This window comes from Botryllus schlosseri, chromosome 14 (genome assembly GCF_051294905.1).
Source record: "Botryllus schlosseri isolate E-star chromosome 14, Bs_hap1, whole genome shotgun sequence".
Classification (NCBI taxonomy): Eukaryota; Metazoa; Chordata; class Ascidiacea; order Stolidobranchia; family Styelidae; genus Botryllus; species Botryllus schlosseri.
The window spans coordinates 20,781,521-20,807,783 of record NC_137249.1 but is presented as its reverse complement, the minus strand read 5'-3'; the positions used below and the strand labels follow the sequence as shown (position 1 = coordinate 20,807,783).

The 26,263-nt window shown below is 38.3% G+C and overlaps 2 protein-coding genes across 2 annotated transcripts in view; both read left to right on the top strand.

Annotated features, from left to right (window-relative positions):
* Nucleotides 1-1,560: 1,560 nt before the first annotated feature.
* LOC145456359 (protein-lysine N-methyltransferase EEF2KMT-like) lies at nucleotides 1,561-4,558 on the top strand. The gene is made up of 2 exons (XM_080334433.1): nucleotides 1,561-2,430; nucleotides 2,472-4,558. The coding sequence occupies exon 2, from the start codon at nucleotides 3,055-3,057 to the stop codon at nucleotides 4,198-4,200; it is 1,146 nt and encodes a 381-aa protein (XP_080190559.1). The 5' UTR covers nucleotides 1,561-2,430; nucleotides 2,472-3,054; the 3' UTR covers nucleotides 4,201-4,558.
* A 27-nt stretch (nucleotides 4,559-4,585) lies between these two features.
* Nucleotides 4,586-26,263, top strand: part of LOC145456358 (serine/threonine-protein kinase ULK4-like) — a 30,200-nt gene continuing 8,522 nt past the window's right edge. The window contains exons 1-21 of the mRNA XM_080334432.1: nucleotides 4,586-4,728; nucleotides 4,795-4,894; nucleotides 4,961-5,100; nucleotides 5,508-5,652; nucleotides 6,218-6,319; nucleotides 6,391-6,586; nucleotides 8,601-8,728; nucleotides 8,783-8,903; nucleotides 12,206-12,426; nucleotides 12,718-12,824; nucleotides 12,884-13,020; nucleotides 15,026-15,172; nucleotides 15,891-16,010; nucleotides 17,837-18,005; nucleotides 19,029-19,217; nucleotides 19,358-19,552; nucleotides 20,284-20,411; nucleotides 20,751-20,944; nucleotides 21,513-21,634; nucleotides 21,937-22,071; nucleotides 24,804-24,927. Of these exons, the coding sequence (XP_080190558.1) occupies nucleotides 4,591-4,728; nucleotides 4,795-4,894; nucleotides 4,961-5,100; nucleotides 5,508-5,652; nucleotides 6,218-6,319; nucleotides 6,391-6,586; nucleotides 8,601-8,728; nucleotides 8,783-8,903; nucleotides 12,206-12,426; nucleotides 12,718-12,824; nucleotides 12,884-13,020; nucleotides 15,026-15,172; nucleotides 15,891-16,010; nucleotides 17,837-18,005; nucleotides 19,029-19,217; nucleotides 19,358-19,552; nucleotides 20,284-20,411; nucleotides 20,751-20,944; nucleotides 21,513-21,634; nucleotides 21,937-22,071; nucleotides 24,804-24,927 (3,058 nt within the window). The 5' untranslated portion in view covers nucleotides 4,586-4,590. The remainder of the gene's footprint in view (nucleotides 4,729-4,794; nucleotides 4,895-4,960; nucleotides 5,101-5,507; nucleotides 5,653-6,217; nucleotides 6,320-6,390; nucleotides 6,587-8,600; nucleotides 8,729-8,782; nucleotides 8,904-12,205; nucleotides 12,427-12,717; nucleotides 12,825-12,883; nucleotides 13,021-15,025; nucleotides 15,173-15,890; nucleotides 16,011-17,836; nucleotides 18,006-19,028; nucleotides 19,218-19,357; nucleotides 19,553-20,283; nucleotides 20,412-20,750; nucleotides 20,945-21,512; nucleotides 21,635-21,936; nucleotides 22,072-24,803; nucleotides 24,928-26,263) is intronic.

The window sequence follows — 26,263 nt, the reverse complement described above, 5'->3', positions numbered from 1 at the left end:
CCATGTTATATCGACTTTATTATGAATATAGAATACGTCAGGGATCGGCTACCCATGGCACGCGAGGGAAAAGTGACAGGAAATATTATTTTCATAGCACGCCGAATGATTTGATGTGCATTATCATAATCATGTTTCTTGCAAAAAGTGAAACACAAGTTTTCAAAATGGAAAAGCTCGAAGGTGAATCCAAATTATTCCGTAAATCAACATGAAATAGGGTCTTTTGGGACAGATTTTATTTTTCCTCAGAATTTCATCCGCACGTCCCACGTATAGTCCGCATTTGACCCGCGGGCCGTAAAATGCCCAGGTCTGTCCTACGCTTATCTACTTGCCTTCGGAGAACCCCTAATTTTCAGTAAGTCACAAAACAAAAGTCTACCATATGTGTGCATACGATGGTTCTATACCAATACCGAGAAAACCATTACCGAGAATGGACATTACCGAGAATGCCATTACCGAGAATGTACATTACCTAGAATTGACATTACCGAGAATGGTCATTACCGAGAATAGACACCACCGAGAATGGACATTAGTTGCGGATTTTGAAAATTGGGTAGTTCTTGTTCTCAGTTGTAGTTGCGCATTTTGAAAAAAAAATGGGTAGCCTAGTTCTAGTTCTAGTTATAGTTGCTATATAGTTTTAAAATTGAGTAGTTCTAGTTCTAGTTTCGCTTTTTGAAAATCCATTAGTTTGTGCAAGTCTGGTCCTCGGAGGACGTCCAGATGTGCTCTTTTTTGAAAATCTGTCCTCATTTTTGAAAATTTTTGCTGAATGTATGCTACGATTCAACTGAGATATATAAAATCAGTGCTCAAGTAACTGTCCGGCAGGTCTTTCTCGCAACCAACTGCAAACTCGCAATAGATTTACTCCGGTATTGTCAGTTTGTCAGTTTGGAAATTTTTTAAAATGTGTCTGCTTTTCAGATTCCCAAAATATGGTTACTCTACTGGTAACCCATGGTAGCCTATGGTCTGTTTTGAAAGACTACTCCAAGTCTTTTCGACGCCTTACTATCTTTTTATCGTATCGTAGACTTGTGGCGCATTGAAATGATGAAATTGTGAATAGTAAATTGAGAGTCGGAGATTTTTTACATTAAAAAATACAATATGTTGCAGCGATACGAGCTTTTTAGGGACTCTCACGGATCATTCAGTCAGCTTTATTGATGGAGTACAAAACGTGTCTCGCGTCACGAATAAACTGAAAACTGGTCGAACAACAACAGATTAATAGGCAACAATAATAAAGAAATAACGAAATATAAAAAAAAAATCGTCTAGGCCTCAGTAGGTGTCTGATTTCAAAGACTACTCCAAGACGTTTCGACACTGCGCTATCTTTTCATGGTATCGCAGTATTGAGTTGCTTTGAATTGACAAATTTTTTCAAAAGACTGATACTGGCGATGAAACTTCGGTTTCAATATATAATCCGGAATCGCATCGCACTCTACCCACTATCGTAGCATAGCAATTTACAACGTAGCTACGTTGTAAATTGCTATGTTGTAAATTGCTATGATCGTAGTATGGATCATTGGATCATGCAAAGTCACTGAACTATGGTTGAGTGAGTTTGATTTCATGTCAACAAAAATGCCGTTACTACGAAGTATGAAGCTCAAGTAGGGGGATTGAAAAGAGGCATTGGAATTGTGGGCTCAATGTGACATGCGATGCGGTTTAAAGCGTTTTGACAAGCTAGTGAACAACTACTGATCATTTTATACTTCTGGATGCCTGCCTGTGACATGAATTGTTCAACTCGATGACACTACCAGAATCCCAAGCTCTCTCTTTTGCCGAGATTCAATTCATAGAGTCGAGATACAAGGATACAGCTGCGGAAATATTCAAAAATGAACAAAAAATAGAATTTTCGAAAACCAAGAACTTTCTAGAATTGTCCAACGCAGAAAGGTACAGTGCTTATGGAAATGAGGAAATACTGATGCTAAAGACAAAGTCAGACTCCAGTCGAAAAACAATATCCAAATTATGTGTGCTGATGTAATTGTAATGATGTCTGGCCTTTGATGTACGATAAATAACAGATTGTTTCTCTAGCTAGCTGGAATATGTGTGGTTACCTGTGGGATAAGATAGTGGTATATAAAGACGGGAATGTAACAGACAAAGATTGAATTTTCATATTCCGGTTGCAAGCTCCCTATATTCTTTCTTATGCTAAGCAGTCGGCCTAATCACTGTCACATATTTTCGTGGATTTTAATAAAGCTGCGGTAGACTTACTGATCTCAGATCACCATATCACTGCATCATAGTACGCAGACAAATGTCACAAGCCGAAATGCTGTTTCGAAATTATACTGTACTTCATCTAATTTTGTATTTCTCTTTTGTGTTTTGTATTGATGAACAAAATGAATCAATGACTCGAAAGTCAATGCCGTATGATTCAAATCAGTCGTGTTCAAACAAATCAACAGGAGTAATACTGAGACATTTGAATAGCGATAGTAATTCCACAGCTTCCACTGTATAGTGACTGTTGAAGGTACTTGTGCAACACAATCTCGACACTCTCTGAATCTGAGATCCTTTTCAACTTGAGGCGACATTGTATGTAGGCCTACCACTTCATTTCTGTAAGCAATCAGAAGATACTATCCTCTGATGCTGTTAGGTCATTTATTATACCTATAGGATTTATGATAATATCATATCATGATTTTGTTACATAATAGTTCTATGTTTCTCATTGTGTGAATCGTTTTGATTTTCGCTTCAATTCACTAATGGCGTGCTGTAAATTTCCGGTCAATAAGTAAATATTGAAAAGTGATTGAAATTGAGCAAAGTCTACAGTAACTGTATCGCATCAGCTTTGAATTAATTTTGCCCATTCCTTGTGGTATGCATCATACTGTAAAAAATTGCTTGTTAGGCATATTATTTTTGTTTAGTTTTGATGCATACCATTTTTGCTGGTTATAGATATTCGGTGTCTCCTGCTGAGTACAAATTTATAGTTCTTACCATATTTCTGTATTTCGCTACTTTCTATTTTAGCCCATGCCCGCCAGTAACGCATGGAATATTAATTATTTGACACTCTTTTTTAAAAGGGACTTATTGCTATGTAATGAGCATCTTGTGTCTGTAACAATGGCTGAATATGATGAAAGCTGGAGAGAGAGTGATTTAACTGTACTTTTCCTAAGTGGAGCTCCTCTGAAAAACCTCTCATGGGAAGGCATCGTCGATATTTCCACAGTGCAAGGACAGGAAAAGCTGCTACATTCGACTATACTGCATAACACGTGTACGCAATTTCCTCTGGATGCTGAATATCGGAGGAAATTTCTGAAAAAAGTGATTGATGCAGTTGAAAGCTGTAACACGGAAGTCTGTGAAGAACTTTATACTTCATACGTCGATTGTTTAACCGAGGCCAGCACAAAGTCGGAATTTTCCTACAAATCATACTACTTACATTCTATCAGGAAATATGTTACTTTGATGGAAAGTTCTATATTTCTTTGCAGTGGAACCACTGGTTTGACGACATGGCAAGGCGCAAAAGTGCTTGCCGACTGGTGCATACGGAATAAAGCTTTGTTCACCAATAAACGAATCATTGAACTTGGTGCCGGAATTGGGCTGTCCGGCATCATTGTTGTAAAATCATGTGATCCACTCAGTTATGTTTTTACTGACTACCACGATAAGGTGTTGAAAATTCTGAATTATAATGTTGGACTGAATTTTTCTGAACTCCCTGTGATACACACGGATAACAGTGAGATATTAAATGACTCTTTGATGTTGCCTTCCAGATTTGTATCTGGTAGGACTGATATTTCAGTTGACAGAATCGATTGGACTGATGAATATGGCCTAAATGCTGTTATGAAGGACTCTGGTGTTTTTGATGTTATCCTAGCTGCCGATGTAGTTTTTGAGCCATCTATTATTTGTTCCTTAGTGCAAACACTATCCAATATCATGCATGTTGCTAATCAAGCTAACACTCGTTGCGTCGCTTATGTCGCTGTTGCCGTAAGAAATAGGGAGACATTTAACCAATTTTGTGAGGAACTGACTTTAAAATCCTTTCAATTTCAGGAACTTGAAATATCCTTACCTTGTATGTTTTATATTGACCCAATTTTTACTGTGAAACTGCTAAAGATTGTTCTGGATACTATGAAATCATAACTTGTTATCATAACTGGAACGGGTGGTTATTTCTGTTTCCACTAGGACGAAAATCATCTAAGACCCTTGGTTGAATGCTTTTTCATTTATTTTGTCATCTTATTTGCCATTTTTGAAATTTTGGACTCGAGTCTCAACACTGTAACTCGACCCTCTTCTGGCCGACTTAGACTCGACTAGGTGGTGAATTGAAAATGACTAGAGTCAAAACTATAAAAGTCAGATTGACTTATCACTCGGAACATTGTGACCTGGTTACAACCTTGCGTTGGCCATGAATTTCGTGACCATTTCTTTATTTCCGAATGTTGTTCACATCATCATGCAATATTAATGAAAAAGCACATGTCCTTTGCAGCATAGCGTTTTATAATTCTATGTCATGTGGCAATGGAAAATTTCATTTTATATGAAGAAATCGGTAAAGGCAAAAATTCCATCGTATATAAAGGAAGACGGAAGGGAACGATAAATTTTCTTGCTATATTATGCATTGAAAAATGTAAAAGAGCTTCCATCACTAATTGGGTATGTACTGTGCAATTTAAGTTTTTGCCGATATCACATGAGCAAATGAATGGTTCTTAATGTCAGGTTCGTCTTACTCATGAAATCGATCATGAGCATATTGTGAAGTTTTATGAATGGTACGAGACAAGTAATCATCTATGGATGGTTGTGGAGCTATGCACTGGTTGGTCGCATAATTTATGGTTAAAATATTTGTTTGGTCTATTGAAATTTTTCTCGTACATCTTAGGTGAAACCTTACAGAAGGTACTTCATCTGGATCACTGTTTACCGGAAGCAATGGTTCAGAAATTTGGATTGGATATTGCCCAGGGATTGCACCACCTTCATCAACTTGGTGTCATCTTTGCAAATCTTTGTCCCCAAAAAGTAAGTGGATTAATTTTCTTCTGTCATAATTCATTCCTGTCTAGAGCACTATGTGTGTCTTTTTCTCACTTAAGCTTTTATAAGTGGGATAGTTTCAGTGATTAAAGAAATCCTAGTTTTATGTATTTTTTCCCCATAATCATAAATTTGATAATGAATATATTCTCTTCAGTATTGCAGAATTGCTTGTAATGCTATTTAGTGATAGTGATACAGCTGTAGCGCTATAGCTAAAAGTAGACAGGACATGGGACTAATTACTGTGACCCTAATATTGGGGTTTTCTGAAAGATAGGATAGTAAGGATGTATGGTGTCACTTTCAATCATTAAAAATTACCCAAATTCACGAAAAATAAAAAAAGTATGATACCTTGTTACGAATAATGTATTTCAACGTGGAATTAGGTCCTTCTGGATGGACCTGGCATCCTAAAAATTACCAACTTCGGCTTGGCAAGACTTGAAGGTGAAGATCTTTCCGAAGTTTACGACCAAGCTGTTGCGCTACACAACGGCTCCATGCATGCAGACATGCACAAAGATCTCATGGGTAAGAACTCCTCTTGTATTCTGGATCTAGTTTTGTTGCACGCATCATAAGTAAACAACCGATGCCCCGGATAAGGTTATCCTTTATAATCTCTGTGCTATAATCGAAGACATGATCGCAGCCAACCTCTTGACATGTTAAATTATACTGGCACATGGCAGCTTGTCCTTCTTAGCAAAGCACAAGATATTATTTGATTAAATCCATTGGAAATGGTGATAATCCATGGATGATACGAATGAGTTCCCGTTTACGTTGTTGAGAAAGGTTACAAACAATTGTAAATTTATTCATGCATTCATTACATGAGCACATCATTCGTATATTTGGTTTGATCCAATCTCCATAATACTGATATGTGGTCTATTACAAACAGTAGGCCCTATATTGTTTTTATTTCGACTTAAAATTGTTTTTTCATGGGTAATAATGATGTTATCTCTTAACAAGAAGAGTTGGCTGATAAAAATCTCTATTTTTCCTGCAATTTTTAATCACCAGTACCCATGAATACTCCAATAATATGAGAAAGTTTGATTACAGTAATAAACTTTCCCCATTCTAGGTAACCCAGAGTATGTCGCTCCTGAAGTTTTAAAAGGAGGGGAGCCGTCCGTGGCAAGTGACTTGTGGTCGTTTGGAGTTTTGCTGTACCATATGCACGCCGGTAAATTTGCTGTCAGACTTTGTTGTATTTGCTTTCGTCGTAATGTTTTGTATCAATTATTATTCGTGCAGGCAGCACGCCATTCAAAGGACAAAACCTAGCTGACATTGTTCAGCAGGTCTGTCATGGTACGTATGAAAGCACAGACGTAGCAAGGAAACGTCGTTTTTCTCTGGAACATCTCAGCGCTACTATTCGGAACGAAAAGCCCAGTTCAGTGTTCACCGATCTGCTGGCTGGATTGTTGAAGAAGAAACCGCAGGATAGGTAATATGTTCAGCTGGGTTGCTCTTAGACTTATTGGAGCAGTTATTAGTAGATCTGGGTAGGCCTAGAATGATTGGGGCTTTCAAATCCGAATTGAGTAATAATTGCCATGATTTGAGCTGAGTAGTGAGAGAAATTTTTCAAGTTGGCCTACTGAAATTATACACCCTTTCAACAGATACTCAGAATAATAACAACGAGAATTATATATAGTTCGATGCATTTTCCCAATGTGTGGCAGCCTTGAAACCTCAAACAGTCATAACACAGCATACAGTGGTTCTGAACCGGGGGGGGGGTCCGCAAAGCGAAACCTCTAAATTTATAAAATGATTGATAACGTAATTTATAGTTTTTAAAATCAGGGAAAGCATGAGACAGTTTCGCGTCCTAATTACTAAAACGTCAGGACTCAAATCATTAAAATGGTCATTTGAGACGAAATATCCTATTGGGCAAATTCACTTTAATTGCCTAGGCTGCACGTGACGTGTTCATTAAAAACACTTGTTTCACAATTTTGGTGCCATATCTGTTGCGATGACACCAAAAGGTGTCGTTGGAAGCGTTTCGCGTTGATATTACATTCGCCACCACCTATCTTTGTCGAAATGGATTTTCAGCACTCGTTCATATCAAATCAAAGAGGTGGGTTTTCAGGGCAATAAATACAACTGCAGGCTCGAAATAATCAAAGTCTACCCAATTTCTACATATAGTATAATGTTATTTTCAAGAAAAGTTATTTACTGGTTGTTTATCATAACCTACATTTAATATTTGCACAAGACAGCACGAGCACGATAATTGAGCTAATTTTGAACGAAACCTTGAGCGGTCAGTGACCGTCCAAAAGGGGTCCCGCGAAGACAAAAAGGTCGAGAACCACTGATGTAATACATATTGTACAATCCTGTGCAGTCGTGATCAACCTGCAACAACAACTTTAGCACAATGAAATAGGTGTGGTGTTTCTGTCGTGTAGAAATGACATTATTTTGTTTGAGGTGGCAAAAATATTAAATTTGAACTTAACAGCATCATCCATATTTTTATGCTGTCATAATGTGTGATACTCGATTCGGAATCGAGTCACTCATATACTTGATTTTGCCCAAGCCTAGTTATTAGTGTAAGAACAATATTGAGCTCAATACAATATACTGATAGTAGGAAACTTCTTGTTTTTATGATAGGGGTTGCTGACTAGCTATTTATTAGTGATAAAGTTCTCCACTTTCGCTGGGCGAGATTGTGATTATACCAATCTTATGTAGGTTATAGATATTTTCTAATTGACAAATTATATGTGCAATTGTGCATGTACTGAAAAGGTAGAGAAGAAGCAGTTTAACGGAATATAACATTATTGTATTTTCACCTCACTTCTGCTGAGTTACACGTAAAGTAAAGTGTCTGAGAAACTGGTTTTCGTAATTGCACAATGTGCAATGCACATATATAAAAGTGACTCTTGGAGGTACAGAACTTCCGTAAACAATTGAATGCTATATTCATATTGAAATGAACCCGAATATTTTCGGCTGACACTCGTCAGGGTTAATCGTCTGCAACTAGTAGAGAATTGAAAAGAACATTGGATATATACAATCGTATCACCAACTATGATGCCACCGGCATGAACATTCGATTAATCGAAGCAGACAGATGGCTTTTAAAAGCTCAATGTGCTATTTTTAGATGGTACACGAACTGATTAATAACTGACCCATAAGATTTCAATACAATCACCTAATCCTCGAATACGTGCTTGGAGTTGGATAGATTGTAAAGTGGGGTATTAAAACTCAACAATTATCCACTAGTTGCTTACGATTACCCCTGACGAGTGTCAGCCGGAAATATTCGTGTTCATTTCAATAGGAATATGTTATTCTATGGTAAAACTACAGTTATGCAAACTTGTTTGTTTCAACAAATAGTTGAAAGTCGCTCATTACATTGGGCTTCTATTGAGATGATAGAATTAGCAGCGTTCATATTTCTTCTACAGACTAACATGGGATGACGTCATACAACATCCTTTCTGGAAGACAGGTTTGAACGATCTCCTATCCACCAACGATAGCGTGGTCATGAGCACGCTGGTCCATGCCACTAAGGATTCCATTGAAATTGCCAGTAAGTTGATGATTGTATCAGTAGTTGGTCTTGCTCAGAGCCATCTCTCAACAGAGTCTCAAGGAGAGCCGCTCAACGAAAGCCAAGTGTTCAATTCCAGTACTGAAGACGGTGGCCACAGGAGAAGCACTGTACCTAAACGTGCAGATGTCATGGACAGCACCTTTTCACTGAGGTAATTTTGTGCAAATTTGAACGTGAATGCATTGAATACAATTTAAATTAGTGTTATAAATTGCTTGCTATTACTGCATGGTTATTTATTGAGATACTGGCACTGATGTTATTATAGTGACTTTTTACTTCGAGTTATTAACCTCTAAAGTTTTCCAAACTGCATATCATGCATGCTGTTGATTAGTATTTCTTCCACCATCGGTCAAGTTGTTACCACCCCATAGACAAGATTTTGGGACGCAACAAAAATGGATTGCGATTGCTGACTCACTGCTATAGGTTGATCATTCGTAGTGCATGGTGATAACTTCACAGCTGTGTATGTTCCTAAAATTTCGCCTTCGATTATGATCCCCCGATAAAACACCACTCCTCCCAACGAAGATGGGCAAATCTAATATTTCTGAATTCAAATTTTGCACCGAATGCTGCCATAAATCCGAATTCTGAATTTATATGCGGGCAAGCTCGTATCTGCCAATAATTAGACCTACCGGTACATATTTTGCTAGTCCCATTCAAGTTGCGGATTACTACCAGTTTAATTTCAAAATATTGATATTTGTTCCAAGTTCATATGCATGCACAATTGTACATTTCAACCTACCTAGAAATGATTTCCAAATATGATCTCCTCACTTCTTATGCTCATTAGGGTTGTCGATAATTTAGAAAATCTCACAAATGCTGCGTATACATGTCTCATTCTATAGATTATTGATAAAAAACGTCAATGAGCCTGCAATAAGCTCACAGGAAAGTGGTTAAGATTTGTCTAAATGCGTTTGAAAGTAGCTGCTGTAGAGTGGGCGTGCCAGCGACCATAGAACGGCGAGAAGACTAGTAATCACGGCTCATGATTGGCTAATCAGTTATGTTTGAATGATCACAACCGCAGCAACTTGCTGATTACGTGCTTCTACTCATTAAAGAAGTTTGCTAACGGCGATGATTCTGTAAGGGCATTGCAGGTTGGTGATTCAACAACAATATGTGACATCTGGTGATTTAATGTTTTAGTTCAAAAGTAGCTTACGATAGGTTTATAGCAGCAATAGCCTATTGCAGACATGGCAGAGGTGTAACAGCGAATGATTGTGAACTTGTAGAACTAAGTATAAATCCGAGAAACATCTAGTCTGATATTCTTGCGATTACGCCGAGTCCTCCTGCTTTTCTGGGTGCAGGTAAAGTATTAGCCATCGCCAAACTGGTGCAGCATGTGAGATGGATGCTGCGGAGCACAATCCTGTATGCTTATAAGATGATACGTGGACCGACCAGGTAGTTACATTGGAACTCTGAAGAAGTGTAACTACTGCATCGATTAAATGCATTTAGATATCCATGTCTGGTTTGATTCAAACATTAGTCGTGATGCAGTCAGTGATGATCTATGATTCATTTGGGACAGGCTAAGCTCTACAAGCAAACTGTAGTTTTGCTGACCCTACCAGCATAGTCTGTGCATACCTTTAGATCTCTTTCTGTGGGATGATTGAGGTCTTTGACAACACTTACGGGTAGATTCATTATGCTGTAAGAATCGGACAGGTGCCACGCATAAACGGACGATTCAGCCCATCCTCAGAGCATTCAAGACTTAAATTATATACCACGACCAGAGCCTAATAAGATCAGACAAAGTATGATCACTGTTATGATTTATATTTGTAATCAATGATGGTACATCCCTTCTGAAACTAGAAATTCGTACGCTACTTGCATAAGTGCCACTGCAATGTTTCTTTGTGTGTTTTAGTGCTTTCCCTCGATGAAAGCAAGGTACACAGAATACAACGGTTACCTTCACAATAAGCCAGTCTTGTTTCAAACGTTTTTGTGAAGCAGTTGTCTTTTGTTCGTTATGTAATATGTTACTAAACATATCCCGAATCAATCTCAAATCATCATCTGCGGACCAACCTATAATGCGCTTACAGATTCACCGCCGTTAGCAGACTCCTCGAACAGCTGATCAGCAAGCCGCCACCGTCGTAATCATTCAGGCATAGCCGCTTACCCAATCAAGCGCCGTGATTTCATGATTACTAGTCTTCTCGCCGTTCTATGGTCGCTGGTACGCCCACTCTGTAGCAGCCACTTTCAAACGCATTTAGACAAATCTTAACGACTTTCCTGTGAGCTTATTGCAGGCTCATCGACGTTTTTTATCAATAATCTATAGAATGAGTCATGGATACGCAGGATTTGTGAGATTTTCCAAATTATGGACAACCCTAATGCTCATACACGATCCAAGTGATTGCCTTGATGATATTCACGTGCAATTGAAAGTATGCTGTAAATTAGTGGTGTCAAACTCAAAATCAGGTCAAATAACGTTATTATGTTACCCTCGAATCAATACCTCACTTTATCACTAGAATGCTTCATTATCAAGCCTATACAAAATACATAATATTGGTATTCATCCGAAGAACACCTTTATTCGCAAAATTCGCCGATTGGTCGATTGAACACAGATAGAAATTGGTAACACGCGGGCTCTGATTTGCAGGTCACGACGATAATTATAAGTTAAGGAATTTTTTTTATGCGAGGAAGATGAGAGATTTAACTGTGAACGCATACATTCGAATTCCGATCGTTGATATAAAGGCCGGGGGACCTTTCAAGTCAGAACTTATGCAGTTGTACCCCCACATTTATTTGCGTTATATTCTTTGTGTACTAACTTTTATAGTGTGTACCGGTATATAATTTGCGAATAATGACTTCGCATTGGTATTTTCGCCACAATGTATAACTATCTTTTTGTCCATATTCCCGGAATTCCGTGACGAGGTCTCTAAATTATTACTGACTATGACTAGAATTAAAACGCAGTATTGCCCTCGAGTGGGTATAATGTGGCACTTAAGCATGTTCGACATTTCCTTTCTTGTGGGTATAGTGTGAAAGTATTGCTTGTCAAAAATTCTCAACTTTCGATTGAAATTTGCCGAGTAATACAAGCATATTTTTCAATTACTCAGAATTGTTTCGCGGCATTTTTTCCAGATTAGATTAGAATTTGTGAATTACAAAAAGTTTGGAAATTGAATTAAGTTCCCAATTAGAAAGAAATAGAACAAACATCAAGCTCAGTTCATCTCAAATCAGAGCTCAATCTGATATGTATGAGAACGGCAGATGTCAGTGCGCCAAGCTTGGCTTATTTTGCACTATACAGTTCTCATGTATCAAAACCAGAAATTAGACCACAGAAACATTTCGCAATTTAGATTGTCGGCATTTTACTGCTGCTAGCTGTACACCGTACTTGTATCTCTACAGCTCCAGGCCACACACTGCGGTACCATGCACTCCGGAAAGACGGATCGAGCCAAGTCCAGAAAAATCGGCCCCCACGCTCGGAAGCACCTTCACGTTACAAGGGAGACAGTTACTCCCAAATTCGTCTCAAAATTTCTCACGAGAGTCGACTGCCGTCTCGGAAAAGAATAAATCGGTCGAAAAGCAGACAAAGAAGCCCGTTAAAAAGAAGATGGAAAATAGTAATCATTTGGTTTCGATGATTTATTATAACTAGTTTAGAACTGCTAACTAATCTAAAAATAGTACACTGAGCTTATTCTATCTGTTCACCTCGAAAATTCGGAATTTTCATGACGGTAAAGTGGTATTTGGTGATACGATTATTGATAATACAATGTTTTTTTCAATTCTCCACTAGTTGCCTCTTGCTGACTGACCATTACCCCTGATGAAAGTCGGCCGAAAATATTCAAATTTATTTCAATCCCAATGTAATATTATTCATGAAGTAATAAAGCATGATATTTCAGCTCGAAGGAGTTCGCAATCATCCGAAATCTTTGCTCTGGAAGATGTGAAAGATTTAATATACCACGCTTCGGATATGGAAATATCCGTAATTCAAGATAACCCACAGGTTTGCTTTGATTGTCATACACGGCATGTGTATATGATTCTCATTTTCGCTGGTTACAGATAGGTAACGTGGAACCGCTTGTGTTTGATGCTAAGCAACTTCCATTTCGGCCGTTACCTTCTGTGGACGGTGTGACTCCGGACGATTTATACAATCATCTTCAAGATATCATACGTTGCTTAAATCAAAATCAAAAGTAAGGCTGCTATATTTGTAGGCATGCTATGGTAGGTTGCAGCCGCTGGGGTTTCCATAAAGATGATTACTGCATATAACTATGAAATGATAGCTCAGGATTAATAATATGTTATTGCTTTCAAGACTGCAATCATTTCAGTCTAATGTATTAACTCAAAGACTTTTCCCGGGGCTCCTTAATCAAGCATTAACAAGTGTATCAACAGAGATTCAAATGAAAATCAATTTGGCGAAGTATGGTTTAACAATGTCATTTTTAAAATAACACTATAGGAAGTCAGTATTGTTAACTATACGATAGTCATATGAAGGAAAACAAGTGATAATTAAAAATTCACAATACATCGTGAGACATATAACAGACGTATAGTCAGGGTTGCCATACCGTCCTTATTTCTAAGATTTGTCCTTATTTTGAAGGGCCACGTCTTAGAAAACTCAACTGTCCCTATTTCTAAGAAATGTCCTTATTTTCGACTTGCGTCCTTATTTTGTCTTATTTTCAACCGCTACAGAACTTCGATCGATTTCTTCTGGAATCTGTGTTGCATAATATTCTAAAATTATGTTTTTTTCGTCGAGATTTTATGACATCATAAATGAAAGGAACTCTCGTGACGTACACACCACAAGATTTGACTTCTAAGTGGTGAGATAGCTAAGGCAGTGAGTGGTGGTATAGCAGTTTCTTTAGTACCAAGCTACCGCAGCGGACCCAATTTTCGCAGTAAACAGAAGTACTAGGTTCCTGCTGTTTGGTCTACAGTAGAATAAGCTCAAGCTGTGGGGAAGGCAGCATTTATTGCGTTGTGAAAAAAGGCGCAGTGCAATCGAAACATTTGTTTGAAAGTAGTAAAAAGCTATAAATCATTGATAATTTTTTCTAAATTATATTGCACTTGCGAATATAGTTTAGCTATAAATAAGGCTAAATCTGATTAGTTTAAATGAACGAAGCTTGAAGGGCGAGTGTTTCGAACATAGCAATATCTGCATTCAGCATTGCAAATAAGTTTTCTTGGGTCAGGACCAAGACTACAAGCATTGTTACTGGAGTTTTTGCTCCATACTCTCAAAAATGATTTTGTCTGAACTTGGTCTACGGCCTTTTCCCTCTTGGTTGACGCCTCTAACGAGGTGGAGAAGTTTGGTTCATCACCCGAGGGGGGCAAGACCAATGGTTTTTTTTGTGGGGCTGACGAAGTGCTGTTTCGACCCTGAGTAAAGGTAAACAACTTGGACCTGAGCTGTCATGATACCCATGAAGCACTTTCTAAAATCAAGGAGCTGCTCGAGCAGATTGTTTCTGGTAAAAAGTATGGAATGTGATATGCCACGGCTCGTATAAATACAAAGTATGTACAAAAACGCTTTTTCATGTTAATCTAATTTTTCGACCGTCCTTATTTTTGGGTCCATGCCGATGGCAACCCTGCGTATAGTGGTATCCTGTCAACATAAGTCTTGAGTATTCATAACTCCAATACAGATAACTCCAATACAGATAAATGGAGTCAAAATCTGCCCTTAAAAATCACAGTGAACATGGTGTCATTGCAATTAGGCTACTGGCACAGAATTGATTGTTCATTAGATGCTGGCCAATTGAAGAATTGAATGCTGTGATTCTTTGTGTTGATATATTGTGCTGCAATGAATGTAGTCTTGGAAGCAATATTCATGTTTAATTCTAATATGTTATTTTAATAATGTCATTTTCATGATATTAGCTGTTATGTTGAGATTTTGGTCAATAGACGTTTGCTTTTTGACAGCGTCAACACCGATGACTTCCAATCTTCCTGTTGGATATTTTGCATCGATGAATTTGTCCTTGGCGAACATTTACTGAGCGTTGAGCATTCTGTTCGCTTATATTGATTTATATTGTAACAAACACTATATGAAATCAATATTAGCGTACAGCGTTGTTTGGTGCAAATTTCAAGTTACGACCCCTCGATGGGTCAATGGGTGCATTTCAAAATGTGTTCTTTGTTCAGTTCGAATAAGTCGAAAGCCAACGCAATCAGCTATTTGGCTCACCTGTGCTCAAGAGCTAGCGCCGTCGCGAATTTCACCGTCAACTCACAGCTGCTACGTACTCTCGCTAATCTTGCAAAGCAATCCAATTTACCTCAACCAGATGTGTAAGCTCTCCTATTCTTGTTTCTATTCTATCCAAATCATTTGCAGCATGCTAGACCTAAATTTTGTAATCTTGAAGTGCAAAAAGATTGTAGAATGCGCCACTTAACTATGTCCGTGTTTCTGAAATGTTTCCGTCATGTTAATTTGTTTGTGATAAAGTGATAGAGGTATTCATATTAGATACGCTATTTACATGTAACTAGAGATAGCAACATTCCCATCCAAATGTACCTTGAGTGGAGAAGAGGATGTAACGCGAGGCAGTGCAAGTAGTGACTGTGGATGATGTGGTCCCAGACTGGTTTTACACCTCTCAGAATTACAACATGGTTTGCATTCATACAAATGATTCTTTTTCCAAATTTTTCCTCCGGCCATTGGTATCCTTTTAGAAACTTCTGAAGTAATAGTGAAAGTAATCTTCAAGCAAATTAAATTGAGTTATACAATCAGATAAATCCTACTTGAATATTGGAAACAGTATAAGTATATATATATGATACCACAACCCGAATTTTACAATAGCCCAACTGTTACCTACCCAACCCCCAACCATATCCTACGATACTCAAAATCAATTATAAGCGTCATGAATTTTGATATGTTGATAGGGAACCGTGATTGGTGATGATCATGTTGTGGATGAGAAAGCATGCTAGACCCCCAACTTTCACCCGCATCATACAATTGAGTGATTTTCTGTTTCCTACTTTTCAGTGGCATTAAAGCCGCACGCGCAATCGGCCTTGCTTCGTGCTGCGCTACTGAACTAGAATACGGAACAAAGATCACTGACATATTTTCAATACTGAGCGATGCGATGCGTGAGAATTTCAGGTGCGTTCAAGATGGATTTCGTAAATTTTACTGGGCCTACACCAGAGGTCTCAAACACGCGGCCCGCGGGCCGCATGCGGCCCGCCAGAGCATTTTGTGCGGCCCGCGACGACATTTTAGATTTTGAATAATTTGAAAATATTTTAGTGTCACAGATATCTTTTCATGTTATAAAGTCAAAATCCCCTCTTAAATTGCCCCGAAACCCTGAAACAATTCATCAAACTTCACTATCACATCAATTGCAAACGCTACCATGCAGTGGAAGATTCACTTTTTTGCCACATTTTCAATTCATGATGACGAAACCTGACCCTTAGACGATTCGTGACTGAAATTTGTGAGTTGGACTTGGAAGCGACCTTTCTTAAAATTACTCAGACTCGTGTTGACTCGATAGCAAAATGAAGATGACTCGAGTGGACTCGGAGTGACGCGGAATGCCGTGAATTTGTTACAACCATGGACGCAACAAACTAATCGCGTATCAGGGGAATAGTAATAGATAAGAAGGTCGCATCTTGGTATTTCGCTAACTAAGCAAGTAGTTATGGCAACCATTGGCAATCTGTCAGTTACATATTTGGTCGCTAAACCATGTTATTAAGGCCACTTACAGGTACCGACTAGGGCTGGGCACAATGATTCGAGTACTCGAATCTGAATCGAGTATTAATTTTAATGATTCGAATCGAGTAGTAAAATACGATTTTTTCGAGTACTGAAATTATGCGCTCCTCGCAACTGAAAGTTACTTTACTAACGAGAATTATAGTTTTGATACTAATTTCCACAGTGGAAGCCTTGAAGCCTTGATTGGCCGTGTCGCAGCATACCAGACATAGTGCAAAGCAACGAACGTTACTGGAAATAACAAATTTCCGGAATCATGATCACCTCACAACATTTTCTAGAAGTGCAATCAAATCGGCATGGTCAAAAAAATACCAAAGTATCTTTACTGTAACGGATAACAGGCATTATGTTCCTTGTCGTAGTATAAAAGGTACATATTTGAACTTTGACAGAGTCATTCTGTTGTGACGACATAACGAGCGATATTCGATGAGTCGACTCGACTCGAATCGTTATACGTGATTCAGAATCGAATCACTTTGGTACTCGATTTTGCCCAGCCCTAGTACCGACTCCCGAGTACCGTAGTGGTACGCTCCAACGATGTAACAACAATGGGCCGCTCGGCGTTCCGACATTTCAATCACTAGGACACATTCATTAATAGATTAATATTATATTTATATTTATATTTGTTTCTGCTCCTATATTTGAAGATATTTGGCCATGAGATTAATAGCCTACTTATCAGAAGTATACCCGAATCCTGGATTGGATTTACAATGCTCAGAAACCTAAAAATGTTTTGATATCAGATCAGTCGTCATTATCAATCTGTTAAATTCAAAATATTCATGTAGTAGCTGCAAAATTATAACCCGAGAGCTTTTATGATGGCATCATACGTTTGTCCGCCCATATGGTGTCTATATGTTATAATTAATATATATCAAGTATAACAACAATTCTATTCAAATAGTTATAAATGTGATGATTCTTTTCTTGCCAGGCCTAAATTTATACAAGAGTAAATCACATTTTGACGATGTGTGTTTACTGATAGCCTGCTTGATCGGCTCACTTTCAATAGGACAATTCATTCCCGCCGAATAAGGCCTACTTGGAAAGACATAGAATACCCCTATAAATGCTGCGGCCCGCGGCGTCGTCAAAACGGGAAAACTGGCCCGCGAGCACATTTGAGTTTGAGACCTCTGGCCTACACAATCATTGTTATTTACAAATAACAGAAACCAAAGGGTTAAATTAGCACTGCTTCCCGCATTGGGACAGCTGCTGTACCTGGTCGCGGAACAGGAGGAAGGCAATCTCTGCAACACGGCAGAGGAGGACAAGAAAGGCAACTGGGGTGTTCCGAGCTCGGCCTATTTGATTCTTAATAGATGCTTGAGAGAAGGGGTAGGTTTTGTGTGTTTGCTCAGTGTCTGCTGTCTCGCACCATATTGATTGAACTTGCTGTAAGGTAAACATGTCTATCTTTTAAGCCACACATCGACTTTTTTGTCGGAATATTTCTTTTTAGCTTTTCCAAATTCAACTGAAATTGGAATTAATGCTACACAGCTTTTTCCAAATTAGATTAGACTTGGACTCAGTGAATTTGTGAAAACATGGAAATTAAAATAAATTTGGAATGAATAAGAAATATCACAAAAGTTCAGTTCAGTTCGTATCAAGTTGGAGTTCATTCTTAAAGGCACGAGAATTGCAAATGTCATTAATATTAGAGCATAGAAAGATTACACAAATTAGATTAGAATTAGGGTACTGGAATTTCGCTTTAATTAGTATAATTCAAGAACTAAAATTATCTAGTTGTCCAAGTTCGTCACGTGGTATTAGGCTGATTTGGGAAAATCATGATTGAATATTTTGTAAGATCGTAGCTTGAAACATCTTGAAAGCCTTGTCAGTTTCAATCCATTATTTCGAGCATTTTATAAGTTTTTGAAAATGCTTCTTCACCACCGGGTTTTTGAACGAAATCCTGTAAAGTACAGTGATTGGTTTTTATTCAATTGTTCATTTAATTGAAATATGCAGCTGGCCCAGTTCATTTTCAATATGGTTAACAATTTCGATTCTTGAGCCTTCAGTCGCATAATAGGCTCACGCCACATCAAATGAGTGTTATGCCGAAATGTGGAAAGACAGTCTGACTAATGAAATTGCAAAGATCATCTCACGGACATAAGGGTAATCCTGGTTGGTAATTGTGACGATTACGACGATTACAGCGTTTTCCAGTTATAGTCTGTCGCATCATGGATATTTTTTAAATCAACACAGCAATTCGATGGTAATCACTTAGCCAGGCTGGAATTATAAAACATTTTACCTCTCCGCATTAACGTACAGCCAGACTAATGAGTGTCACTGTCAACTTTGTGCGCTATGTACTATGTACTTTTCTAATTCCAGGAAGACCCGGTCATTCAGCATATCGCGTGCAAGACCATTGAAAACGTGATGACCAAAACGGGCTCCCATCGAAAACGATTCCTGTCCTCTTCCCAGTCTCAGGGACAAGGCGCTGAAGTAATTGGGTCGTTGCTGTGGACTATCGCCAATCGTGCTCCCTCTGAAGCTCTACGTGGTAGTGCAGTCTCGGTGCGTGGATTTGACTAGAGCAGTAGTTTGTAACCATTAATAACCTGAAAAAGCCTTTCGCCAATCTACAAGCCCTGGTTCCGAACCACTGAACTAGAGTGTTGTAAACGGTAACCAGTACCAAATATTTGCTATTTCAGGCACTATGCAGATTGAATTGCATATGCGGGAACGGTTCCGTGTTTCAAGGAGTGCTGGATAAGATTGGATTGCCCAGCGTGCTGTCAACTTTGGCTAAGTCGAACGCCCATTGTGTCCAATCGATCATCACCATGTTTGTAGAGAACCTGTATTCAGCGTCAAAGGGTCAGGCGAACCGCCTTGCTGCTTCTAAGGTCTTACATCGTGTGTCTTACTTTTACTTTATTTGTATTAGTCGTTATATTACCATTCAAGTTTATGAGTGATCTCATTAGCAAAAAGTGGGTCATATTCAACCACTTGCTGTATGCAATACTGCAGTAAAATTAGCGTACTGATATTATGCCCTCCTTGCTACTAAGAGGTAACTTATCAACGAAAATTATAGTTTCAATGGTGTTTACCACTGTGGAGGCAGTCAATCCTTGATTGGTCACATCACAGCATACGAAACATGTAGTACAAGGGTTCATATGTTACTGGAAATTGTATTTATGTGAAGTCATGATCATCAACCTACAGAATTTACACAAAGTGCTATGAAATAGTCATGGATGAAACAATGCCAAATTATCTTTATTGGGATGTTGAACTGGTCTTATATTCTTAGTGGTGGCACCGTTTGGTAATTGTATAACCACTTGTATATTTTCATTCGGAATTATTATATAGCTGTCCAACATTGTACAGTGCTCACAGCCCACAGTTCTAAATTCTACTTGGTAAGTAGGTTCTCCAGTCCTGACATGAAGTGTCAAGGTTAATTACGTCGCCTATTTGTGTAATGTAGGGTTGATTTGTAGGTGTTCCAATGTCATTCAATCTGGATTGCCTTTCGGTACGTTGTAATATTGAAAATATCACAGTAATTTTTTTAAATTCTGCACCGTTTCGATTTGGACCATAGTATATCGTTTTTTTGCAGGAACTGCTCCCAAATTTGATGAAATTTCTCGACATCCCGTCGACTGTAGTTCGAGCGAAAGTATTCCTGGCTATTTTAATGCTTTTACGACGCGCACCGGAAAGTCTTCTCATTGCATGCAACAAAAGGTGTGCTCATTTACAACGCGTAGGGCCTGTAGGCCTATTGTACAATTGCCCAACTAGAAAATATCCAGCTTTTCCAAATTAGATTAAAATTAGAATTATTGGATTTATGTCTATATTCCAAGTTAAGCTTGTTTCGCGCTATACAGTTCTCCTGTAACGTATTCAGGAAAACCAGAAATTAAATTAGAATTAAAATTAGAGCATAGTAAAATTTCACAAATTAAATTAGGTTTCGATCATGGGCATTTCACTCAAATTAGACTAATGATACAGTAAGAATTATCTATGGGGCCTATAGAGGCGTGTTCAATGTTTCTTGACGCTGTTGTGCCTTCCTAGACTGGTGATGTATATCGAGAGAGACGGCAGGAAGACCGCTACCGGCGTTACGTCAACGAATAATTTGGAAGACGCCAACCCGTACGCTGTTGATCCTACGATGCTGCAAAACTTTCCACCCAACTACGAGTATATGCAGTCTGCTCTCAATTTGTTGGTGCGGCACATTCTGACACAGTGTCCTCCAATAATGGGTGGGTATGGGTGTGTTTTCACTTGCCGAAAATGATTTCATTATGCCATAGCGCAATATTGTTCTTGTGCCCTTTTTTAAACTGTGTAAAGAGATAGATTTAAGCATTCATGTTGTTTTATGATGGATTTCTTGTTATAAAGACACTACGTCTTTTGTCTCATGTCGCTTGGTAGCTGTCTGGGAAAGCAACTATAGCAAAATGCTCATATGCCTGCATTGTACTCCTATGTGCCATGTAACTTAGCCTTTGAAAGAAATGCTTTGAAATATACTGGCTTTTTTCATTTACATAGCATTCCATCGCAGGCCGCATCCGGCCCTGCCGGTATTTTTGACTTCTGCTTTAGTGAAACGGAAGAACTCATTCGAATGCCTAAACGAAATAATTGAATGAAACGATGAAGCAGTCCACATTATTCAGCTATACTAAACTACCGTTTCAGTCTTAACTTAATCTTCTTGTTCTATAGAAACTGCAATATGGTCCATTTGAAATCCTGCTCATTGATCTATATCCAAGGAATGCATGTAAATATGTTGATTGATTGTAATATTCACTTTGACAGCCGCCTGCGTTTCAATACTGGAAGAGACCAGCGGTAGAAAACACCCATCCGGAAATCATATCAAACAACTGAAAGTTTGCTTGCCAACTTGCGTGGTTATAATGCACACTATTACAAGTCAGGTAAAACATGATTAGAATTTTTAATGGGACATCAAATGTGATGATCATACAAATAAGTGTGATTTTTTTAAAATAAATTGAGTAACTGCATTATAGGGTCATTTCAGAACATTGTCATCATAATTTCAGTCACAAAAATGCTGAAAACCAATCCAAGAAGTGGTATTAATGTGAACTTATAAACACCTGAGGAAGTAGTGAAAATAGGCAAAATGTCGGCATATTTGACATCCTCTGGTTATCATCTCATCATATCCAAAGATAAAATCAGTTTTCTGAAGGTAACGCAATTTTCTGTGTAGGTTTTCCGAAATCAGCTGGTCACTTCAAGTTTCATCACCGAACTCGGGTGCCTCTTGTCTCACGCGACAAAATTCATGCAGCAGCAATCAACCGGTGTTTCTGCTTCTATTGGAGATGATGTCGTCCGCCAATTTGTAAGTTTCGTCAAACGGCTTTTGTCTAATCTAGCGGTGGCCAACCTTCATGCTATTCACGGCCGTATTTCGATTGCTCATGTAGCCTACGACCGCATTCCCAGAACATAGTCGTAATGGACTAACTGGACACCAAATACCCATGTTAAAATGTCCATGTCCATTTTCTGTGAACTGTGGATCAATCTACTTTTTCATGTCCGCTTACTATATGCACCGAAATAGCAAGTGGTCTTGTTATGCATTGTGACCTCGTTATGGTCGCGCCAAGCCCGAAATTTGTTTCAGATTCACGAATGAATTGCATCATTAATATTAGTAGTTTCTTATAGCCTATTGCTATTAATTACACTGGTCAACACATATTTTTAGGCAGACAAAGTAAGAGTGGTTTTGGGGGTTCTGAAGGGCACTGATTCCGAATATGACCTTAGTTTTTTCCAATTAGCTCTTGTTGTGGAGATAACCCATGGGGCTATTTTGACCAAAATCTCCCATTTTTGCGGTATTGACTAGATAAAAAATAGGCCTAGTCGTACTATAAAGTTTAGAAATTCAATCTACTTGTTATTTTTACACACAGAAGATCATTTTAAATCAAAATACAGCAACAGCACTATAGTTAGGGGTAATGGATTTATCATAGTTACTGACCTTCACGGATATCATGTACATAAATAAACTCCAGTCATGTATATAAGTATTTACCTAGATACTCAAATAACGTGGCATTAATTACATCAGTTTTTTGTCGACCACCTATTATAAATTTGAAATAATCAGTTGGAATACAATATTACTGATATATTTCAAATCGAAATTGTTTTTTGTACGATTTTCGCCTGTGAGCTATTTAGTGCAGTTTCTCGAAAGGTTCCGGAAATGGTCTGATATAATATGTGCAATAGTTCATCTCATCTGCTCTGGTATCTTTCGTTGGTTGTTCTGATGTCTTGGTAGAACCTCTACCCTTGCTAATCAACAAAATGATAAGGAAATATATCAAGATGACTGAACAGGAAGTGAGCTTTTATGCTCATGTTTGTGCTCAAGTGTTCGATATGCAGATATGAATTTTCGGACCAACTGTTTGTAGTTGGGTGCTTTGTGACCATCTAAAAAGTTTTATTTACTACATCTTAGGATAAATTACATGCTGTGAACTCCTTCCTAATGTGAAATTGGAATCTTTCATCGGTATTCGAATGTACCAGACACCAGATTTAAGCTTCTCGTTTGATAGGGTTACTAGGTATACCACTTTGTTAAATCAGTGGAAAATTATCCATTTACCAGTCAAAAGAAATGAGACACATATGAGTATTGTAGTCAAGCCTTTCAAGGACAAATTTTATGGTTTTATACTCCTCTTGAATCTTGGTAGAATGACCAATTGATGCAGGAGAATATGAATTTTCGTTGTGCAAAAGTACAATTTTTAGGCTTGACAAATTGCTTTTTTGACAAACAAATATTTCGCATCATGCCATGTTAATATTGATAGAATGACTGAGAATGACATGAGGGTTCTTCATAGTCAATTGGCCATTCATGCGCAGTATAAAATGGGAAAAAACTACGATTTTCTTCCTACCAAGTGAAATATTTGAGGGTAGATACAGTAATTTTGGGCTTTTTTAGGGGTATAAATATCTTCTGACAGAGAGCCAATCTGACAAAACTAATGTGATATTCGTAATCAGCATCCTCAAAAACCGCAGAAACAGCTCTCAGATGTACTGCCTAAAAAAAAATTTTTCATTTTGTTGAATAGTGTTATTTATCCTTCCTCACCCCATGTGATCAGATTCACCTTTAGAGTTAATGGAGGATTGTTTTTGAAAATTTAGTGCAAGTTATAAATGATGATTCATTTTAGGGTGGGCCAATTAGTCACGTTTTTCCATGCTGTTATTCTTTGACCTCCCATCATGATTGTTGGTATATTGGAAATATATTGGAATCGCCCATACGTACCAGAAAAAAATTTCTTTAGTGAGGAGCACACGATTCCAATTTGGTATGTCTTTATGGGCTGCATCATCTCACTCTGCTAATCGCATCTGTACTGTGAGGTTTAGATTGCGAAGAGCGCTACTAGGCCTATTATAAAATAGAAAAATGAGGACGTAACGAATCGCGCATAGCGTGAAGAAAATTTCAAAATTAATTAAAATGTCACAATCATTTGGTAGTCAATTCGTAAATTAAATTTGGATGTCGACGGCTGCATAAATTTACTTCTATGGCCACAGGTTAGCCACCCCACCCCTATTTATTCTTAACTTATTTGACTCTTTGCCGTGTTATCAAGCTCAACACGTCTTTATCGCCACCTAAAAGCAATAGGTCATCAATAATGAAGTACATCTACTTTTCCGTAATACTCAAGTCTGCGACTGGTACACTGAGAATATGGATATATTTAGAGGTTACAGGTGTCGCGATATAGCCTTTCTAATATATTTTATGTCCATGAATAGCAATGACGTCAAAGCTGGTCTCATAAACGCCCTGAAGGTTTAGAAATGCGGTAAGCTAGATGCCATCTTTGAATCTGGTCTGAATATATTGGGGTAATCTGTGAAGGTGTATGTTTTATCGATATCGGTCCGGCTCTAATCACACGAGTCCACATACCTACACTAAAGGCAGGTCCGGCACCTATGGTATGGAGTTAATTAGCCATTAATAAAGTGATAATATTATACCGATTACTTCACCGTTTTCAGATTGATTCGGTCCTTTCGATAGTGGAATCATTATCTCAACATCCACACATTATAACGCAGCATGAAGCAGCCACCATGCAGTCACTTGTACCACGTCTAATCATTTTGCTTGGGATTTACAATGGTGAGTAGTAGCCTGTGGTACCTATTATGTATGGTTTTTTTCATACAATACTTTACATACCCAGTGTACCTACTAATTTTACTTTAGGATTTAAAAGTTTGAGTGGCAAGTTGTGCTCGTATACACTGAGGGTGGAGCCCAATTCTTCTCCTCAACTGAGTACTGCTTAAATGCGAATCTCCACTCAACTAAAAATCGATTGGTACTCAGCGTTGAGTGCGAGTCAATTCTCTCTGCTCAGTTAAGATTTCCAGGCGTCGTTTTCCGAGATAGCGTTGCCAGATTTTTTCCCCCTTCGGCCGGACACGCGTGAACGATTTTCTCATGACGACAGGACGCTGTTGTCGCTATTTCGTCACTGACCTACAAAGTAGACACAGATCTCACTGATTTATCTCAATGCAATGAATACCCTCAGCTGATCTACTCTCTTTGAAGATGACGCAATAGAAATATATAAATCCTTGAAGATACGTGGAACGTTCCTATGCCCCACAGAAGTATATTTTTGCAGACGTTACAAACCCATTCGAAATTTATGAAGATAATTTTCACTGCAGGCGAACACGTAAGTGCAGGCCTGAAAGAACGAAAGAATGCATCTATATCGTGAAAACAAATTGAAAAATTAACATATTTTCAGGATTTCCTTCCATTTCTCTTTGAACCATTCACTTTGCCCCTCTATTATTCAACTTCCCGAAATATCCAGACCCACCCGACATTTTCGCTCTTAAATATTCAGTATTTCTTGTTTCCAATAGCTTATTGCTGCTATCGTCTAAATTGGCTTGAAGGTATAGTGACTCCATCCCAACACTGATATTACCATGCAGGAACTCTATCAGCTGATCTAGGTTCATGCTAGGGGTCTGTTCAAGATGCTTCGTCTATTTAATTGTGGGAAGAGCATGAGTAATATTAATAATAATCGTCAAGTTGTATTTTTCATCTGAAAAAGTCACACAAAATGTAGAATGCGATAAGACACAATGCGATGTAGTGAACAGATTGGAGGATATCGAACGACAAGCAGTTGCAGTCATTTTTTTATACTGATATCCACCTCGGCCTAGAGTGCCCGATGTCACAGTTCTTTTCGATGTTGATCTATTTGAAGCCGCGGCCCTTTTCAGTTCTTTCCATTCCTTGTGAGTGCTTTCTTTCGTCGGGTCGTTTTCTGTGCTTTTTTGTCGCCGTACGAACGGCGACGGCGGGGGATGCTAGCGCATTGAGACTGCAGAAGTTACCATTCCGGTATACCGAGATGCCGTACGACAAGGAGTCGAAAGGGTACAGAAGATAATTACAAATACAATTATAAATACAACATCCG